This window comes from Pleuronectes platessa, chromosome 2 (genome assembly GCF_947347685.1).
Source record: "Pleuronectes platessa chromosome 2, fPlePla1.1, whole genome shotgun sequence".
NCBI lineage: Eukaryota > Metazoa > Chordata > Actinopteri > Pleuronectiformes > Pleuronectidae > Pleuronectes > Pleuronectes platessa.
This window is the reverse complement of record NC_070627.1, coordinates 21,923,399-21,930,302: the sequence shown is the minus strand read 5'-3', so window position 1 is coordinate 21,930,302 and position 6,904 is coordinate 21,923,399. Positions and strand designations below refer to the sequence as shown.

The 6,904-nt window shown below is 38.7% G+C and overlaps 1 protein-coding gene across 5 annotated transcripts; it reads left to right on the top strand.

Moving 5' to 3' along the window:
• Nucleotides 1-210: 210 nt before the first annotated feature.
• On the top strand, nt 211-6,389 carry uba3 (ubiquitin-like modifier activating enzyme 3). Of its 5 annotated transcripts, none has more exons than XM_053444511.1 (18): nt 216-265; nt 380-418; nt 976-1,096; nt 1,820-1,900; nt 1,995-2,077; nt 2,177-2,257; nt 2,888-2,931; nt 3,354-3,418; nt 3,573-3,728; nt 3,811-3,913; nt 4,103-4,216; nt 4,460-4,513; nt 4,674-4,710; nt 4,817-4,898; nt 4,993-5,093; nt 5,183-5,246; nt 5,662-5,716; nt 5,844-6,389. In XM_053444511.1, exons 1-18 carry the CDS (start codon nt 246-248, stop codon nt 5,930-5,932), a joined length of 1,389 nt encoding a protein of 462 aa, XP_053300486.1. In that variant the 5' UTR covers nt 216-245; the 3' UTR covers nt 5,933-6,389. The 5 variants fall into 5 exon arrangements, with proteins under 5 accessions (XP_053300487.1, XP_053300486.1, XP_053300488.1 ...); XM_053444513.1 differs by having other exon boundaries at nt 224-265; nt 380-471; XM_053444514.1 differs by having other exon boundaries at nt 240-265; nt 380-450.
• The last annotated feature ends 515 nt before the right edge of the window (nt 6,390-6,904 follow it).

Below are 6,904 nucleotides of genomic sequence, written 5' to 3'. Positions count from 1 at the left end.
GCTGCCTTCAGTACTATGGGAAATATTGGAACTCTATTGGAACTTTAATATCTATATCTAAGTTATCTTATACGCCATATTCTCTATAACACGTGCACTGAAGACAACATAGCACAAAAATGTCTATATTCATAACATGGTCCAGATTTACCTCAGTCTTTAAGACTATATTGACATTACTGCATAAGATAGTTGGAATTTACTGCCGCTACCATCGACATTTGAAGACAGTTAAATATTCAAACATGGCGGACGCGGATGAGCCGTAAGTAGCTGCCGAAGGAGCGAGCGAGACCAGTCATTAACTGCCCGAAAGATGCTTTCACTTCTCATAAACCCACGAAGGCTCAGTATGAATTCTTTTACTCTCTCTTTTTAGGGAGAAGAAAAGAAGCAGAGTAGTGGAGCTGACTGAGAAGTTAGTGATGAATGTGGCAGAAGTGCCCGAAGGTTCGAGGTTACACGAGAAAGGTTAACGTTAGCTAGCGAGCTACCCGGGGAAGCTGTCTGTAAACACAGTGTAACATATTTCATCTGCGGATTAAACCACTGGCTTCGCTGAGTATGAGTAGCTAACGTGAACATACAGTCATTGTTTTTTTTGTACCACTCGCCTCCATCTGAAGGTAGAGGTGCTTGCTCACTGTTGACATGTTAGCTACTCGGCTAGCATACCATTGGGTCAGATATGATATTTTACCAAATATCCCTGAGGCTAATTATGTCAAGCATATGTTAGAGAGCAGCCGACATGTGGCAGGCATCTAAACTCAAGTGATAATTTATACAATGTTCCCATTTAGTTCCTCAACCCTTTGAATTACAGCACGATCTGCACCCTCACTGTGTGATCATTAATCAGGGTTGAGTTTAGGTCTTGGTGGATTAATCTTCATACAGTTGTTTGCATGTGAGCAGCTCTGTACTACTAAGGAGGTGCTGCTGCATCTTAAATGTACCCGTTGTTGTCTTCAGGATGGTGGTGGATGGAGGCAACGCTGGCACCTGTGAGTGGGCTGGTCGATGGAACCATATCAAAAAGTTTCTGGAAAGATCGGGACCTTTCACTCATCCTGACTTCGAACCAAGCACAGAGGTAACTAAAGGTTACAACTCATTATTCCCAACAATGAGACAATTTAAAGTCATAAAAATACTCGCGTCTGTAGAATGTTTCATCGAAGAATTTTCTTAAAATGTCTGAACAAAACATAAAGAAAAAAATCATACAGATCTTTCTTTAAGAATGATGTCTACTGTGTGTCTATGTTATTTTAACTATATTATTTTGAGATTAAGCAGCATAATATCACAACTCTATGAATCTTTAGTCTTTAACCTACTAACAAGAACAAGGCCCAACAGTCCGCTAATGAAACCACATTTATTGCCACCAGATTTTGGTTTTGAACTGCATCAAATTGCACAAACTCATAGATTTCAGTGACCGGAATCGCCAGATCTGTTTCCATCAAGATCCATAAATGAGAAATTGGTGAAAATGTCAAAACATGTCAAAAGTCTCACCATATTAAAGAAAGTTAAAAACAAAATCCTGGATCTGCCCCTTTGTCTAAATCCTTACCAGAATGTACTGGGTTTTTTCTTGGCCTGTGTCCCATCCTTCTACTTAGTCTCATGGAACCCTATTCAGTAGTATTTGCGTATGCAAATGGCAGGTGCTAAAACATAATCTCTGAGGCAAATGTATTTATTATTTCCCCATGTGCTTACCTGATGCTCATTTCCATTTATCATTTGAACTGTGCTGTGTCATCTCCTTTTACTCCAATCAGTCTTGTCTGTTGTTTCTCACCAGTCACTGCAGTTTATTTTAGAAACTTGCAAAATCCTGGTGATCGGAGCTGGGGGTCTGGGATGTGAGCTGCTGAAAGACCTGGTATGATCACTATTATCACTAGTATTTGAAAGGTATCATTTAAGCTTTAATAAATGTTCAACATGTTCTTCTTTTTATTCCTCTTGTGGCCCAGGCCTTATCGGGCATTCACAACATCCATGTTGTTGACATGGACACCATTGATGTTTCTAACCTCAACCGACAGTTCCTTTTCAGGTCAGTATCTTTATTGAATACTTTTTGTGTAAAGTTTATGACCTGTATTATTAAGTAAGGTAGAAAATAATTGTTTTCTTCTCCTTTAATTTTGCCCAGACCAAAAGATGTAGGTCGACCAAAGGCGAATGTGGCAGCGGATTTTATCAACATTCGAGTACCTGGATGCAGCGTAGTACCGTATCCTTCTGAAAGTTATTGTTCGTGTGTCAGTGATTCACAAATTGTTGCAAGATGTAGATGTTGGATAAAAATGCAGTTGCTCATCATGCACAATGAGTAATTTAAAGGGGGTGGAACTATTCTTAAACTGAGACTGAACTCATGGTACAAATGTCCTTGAACGTCTGGCGATAGAGGAACCTAGATACCTCAACTGCTGCCACTGCAATTGTGCAACTTTATGAGTTATGTTACATAACAAATTTTTCATTCACAATTAACACTTAAAACTAAATCAAAACTTTAATATTACATATATGGTCAGGTTTGGCTGTATTTTTTAAATACTGCACATTACTTTAATTTATTTGTCAATGAACAATTGTGCTCTGAATTGAATCATGGATTTGGAAAATTGTTACACTCCTGATAATTCATAATAATCAAAATGGAAAGAACAAGGCAGCCTGGCAGGGCTAGGGTTAGTCCACCCTTCTCTTGTTAGTAGGGGAAAGACTAAAGATTCATAGAATTGTGATATTATTGCTGCTTAATCTCAAAATAATATAGTTAAAATAACATAGACACACAGTAGACATCATTCTTAAAGAATGATCTGTATGATTTTTTCCTTTATGTTTTGTTCAGACATTTTAAGAAAATTCAAGACTTCGATGAAACATTCTACAGACGTGAGTATTTTTATGACTTTAAATGTTCTCATTGTTGGGAATAATTAGTTGTAACCGTATAGGCAGTTAATAGTTTGTTTTCATGCTCAAGGTGTATTACACTCACAATCATTTTCAATGAGATAAACTACTAGAGACCAAAAGAAAAATTGAAAATCAATACCGGCCCTTAACAGGAGCCAAATTTCACTTCACTCCTTTTGCAGAACACTGGCTCCCTGAACACTCCCACTCAGAACTGCTCACATAACATAATAATATGTGCAGAATTTTATTGGGACCAATTCTTTACCTCTGAGATCCACATTCTTATTTTGTAACACGAAATATTGTTCCACAAGATTTTTTTTACAGCCCTATCGGTTTAACTGTATCATGACCAGACATTGGATTTGAATGTATTCATCTCTGCTTTCATCTAGAGTTCCACATAATCGTCTGTGGACTGGACTCTGTAGTTGCCAGGAGGTGGATGAATGGAATGCTGGTAAGTAATTCCTCTTCATTGCAATCTTTGTTACTGCTCTTATTTCCTTGTTACATTTGCCAACTGTCTGTGCCAGCACTCTGTCAGTATTGTTTATAATGAATTCATGGTAATGCTGTTGGTTTTTGTGTAACCTCTCTGTCTCTCTGTGCAGCTGTCTTTGCTGGTGTATGAGGATGGTGTCTTGGATCCAGGTTCTATTATCCCTTTGATTGACGGCGGGACCGAAGGCTTTAAAGGCAATGCCAGAGTCATTCTCCCCGGCATGACCGCCTGCATCGACTGCACCCTTGAGCTTTATCCTCCCCAGGTAAGGTAGCATTTCACCATAGCTAAATGGTTTTGCAGAAACAGTTGGTGGTCACCTCTCTATAATGCACTTGTCTTTACAGATAAACTTCCCCATGTGTACAATAGCCTCCATGCCTCGTTTGCCAGAACATTGCATTGAGTATGTGCGGATGCTGCTGTGGCCAAAAGAGACACCCTTCGGAGGTATGTAATCAGCCTGCAGCACCTGTTATATCTGTTTAATGAACTTTATGTCTGTCATGAACAGCATGTTGAAGCTCAACTATTCCTGCCATCTGGCTTACATAACATATGAACTATGACGTAAACCTGTGTGTGTGTGTGTGTGTGTGTGTGTGTGTGTGTGTGTGTGTGTTGTGTGTTGTGTGTCAGATGGTGTGGCCCTGGATGGAGATGACCCAAAGCACATCCAGTGGGTGTACCAGAAATCTCTGGAGAGAGCATCAGAGTTCAACATAACAGGAGTCACCTACAGACTAACCCAGGGTGAGTATCCAAGGCGCATTTAACTGTCACCACCAAAACAGGGCTATTTTTCCTGCAGTTTTGCCTGGAGAGGAGCCCAAGTCCATAAAACACAAGCTGTTTTCTTCTGAGTTATTTTGGATACTTGATGTTAGTCTGTACTGTCTATTTCTGTCATTTAGCAGATTTGTAAAGTTTTCTTTCTTTGAATTAGATTTTTGCAAAATTTTGAAACTTTTTTCTGCTTCCATTTTAACGTTACAGGTGTGGTGAAGAGGATAATCCCTGCTGTAGCCTCTACCAATGCTGTAATCGCTGGTAAGCAGCAAAGATCGAGACAACACATTGTAGTAGAGACCTTTATAGAGGATATTATGACCCGCTACATAAAAGTTAATAATTTCCACTCAGTACTGAGGATATTGACTTTCAGTATACAGAAATTATACGGGACTTTTTTTTGCTTTATTTGACACAGCTGCTTGTGCAACAGAGGTTTTCAAGATAGCTTCAAGGTGAGAGCCGGCTTTTCTTGGCAGCTTTATGCATATTATGTACATTTTTATATAAACTACACGATACTTCCACCATTGCTCATGATCTCACCTTTTCAATTTGCAGTGCCTACATACCTCTCAATAACTACATGGTCTTCAATGATGTGGACGGCCTATACACATACACTTTTGAGGCAGAACGGAAGGTTTGTCCCTCAGCTGCATCTGCCTATTCATGTTTACTACAGTGATCAAGGAGCCTTTTGGATGAAGTGTGTTTTGTGTTCACTGTTGTTGCAGGAAAACTGTTCAGCCTGCAGTCAAGTACCTCTGGACTTGCACTTTGCTCCTTCTTCCAAACTCCAGGAATTGCTCCACTACCTCACTGAGAGCACTTCCCTGTAAGTTTGTCTTCCCCGTTGGAAATCATTACTGTTTATTACAGAATCGTAACATCTCAAAAATCCAAATGTCATTCTTTTTTTTCCAGACAAATGAAATCACCTGCGATAACAGCAACAGTGGAAGGAAAGAACAAGACATTATATTTACAGGTAATTAACACCTGGTGGAAAGCCTGAGGCTACATCCACATTACTGTGTTTATTTTTTAATGTATATCCATTGCTTTGTTTACGTCTGTCATCTTTTGAGGGCCTAAAACTGATTAGGTTGGAAATGCTGCTATCCCTGTTTTATTTATTACGATGCCTGGGCTGAGTTGTGATGAACAGGCAAAATCTGAGACATTTGGATCGGTTCTCATCAGTTACAAGTTGTCTTCAAGTCGTAACACTTTCTGTTAAAATGTGTGGGGTGTAGTAGAAACCAGTAATGCCTTCTATGAAAACCACATCAGAAATAATGAATGTAGCCTGAAGTTCTCATGGTAATGTGAGGTGTGTCCTGATGAAATGTCACACACAAGTTTTAGTTTGAGCTCAAGGTCATCTTGATTTGTTGTTACAGTCTGTCGCCTCAATTGAACAGAGGACACGGCCAAATCTCTCCAAAACTCTGAAAGGTGAGCTCTTGTATTTGTGCTTCCTAAAAATTGCTTTGCATACATTTTGAATTGGACAGACTCCGGTGAATACATGATGAAAGAATAGGAGAGTAGTCTGACTAAGTTCTGAATATGTTTTTTCCAGAGCTGGGTTTGACTCATGGACAGGAGTTGGCTGTAGCTGATGTCACCACACCCCAGACCTTGTTATTCAGACTCTGCTTTACCTCATAGGATGAAATCAAGCACTACCATGTCCAGTTGTTGTCATTCTTATGTCTTGGCCAACTATGGCTGGATGCAAATTATTTAAAATGGCTAAAAACTGGAGCAGTTTACAGTGTGTCCAATCACAGTATAAATGAAAACGTTATTGTTTGTAATTACTTCTTGACTAAATTTAATGTTTTTGCACTGAAATGCCAAATTACAGTTGATACCTTGTCATGGTTTGACGATAAATCGTCTACAAGCGTTGAGGATTTCTGCATTAATGTGTTATTTGCACTAGAACCTCAAGTGGTCTTTGTGCAAAGAGACAAACAGTGGTCAGTCTGCAAAAGATTATTCTGTACTCGTTCAGGTTTTTGAATATTTAAATTATTTATTTATTCCAAGACAGCTTTTCAGTTGCAGTTACCACTGAAAATGATGACTGGACAGAAATAAAATGTTTCCTTTTCTTAAAAAACACTGTTTCAGCGTTTTCAATGAATTGAAGATCGATGGATTGTTAGATCTCTTAAAAATGTAGGTCTGGGGAATTCCGAGGATCACCATCTGCTGAGTTAACTTGCCCTCAACATTTATTTTTTTAAATACATCCTTATAAAAAAAAATTCAATAAGAAACATAAAATATGACCTTCAAGCATCATTCACAAATCACTCTAAGCATGGCTCAGGACTGATACAATTATCATGGTATATTAAATAAGCATCAAGAAAAATACAAATAAAATAGTTTTACAATGAAACAATAGTTTTGGATTACGACTTAACTGTTTGAGGGGTTTGTGTAAAAATCGCTACCCACAAATTTTGATTTGAAATGTCTGTGCATGAGGTATAATTCATCTGCATTTGTTCATGTCGTACATGACACTGGCGTGCATCACCACATGTTTGCATTGCAGTAATGTACTTCTTTTATTTTGTCGGGGATAACAAATTCGTTTGGGAGAGGATCTATAGGTCTATGGTAGAG

Bases quoted from the DNA above. Each gene is read 5' to 3' on its own strand.
- uba3 (XM_053444511.1), top strand. From the start codon at position 246: ATGGCGGACGCGGATGAGCC. The intron at 266-379 runs GTAAGTAGCTGC...CTCTCTTTTTAG, and splicing joins ATGGCGGACGCGGATGAGCC to GGAGAAGAAAAGAAGCAGAG. The intron at 4,711-4,816 runs GTGAGAGCCGGC...TTCAATTTGCAG, and splicing joins GTTTTCAAGATAGCTTCAAG to TGCCTACATACCTCTCAATA.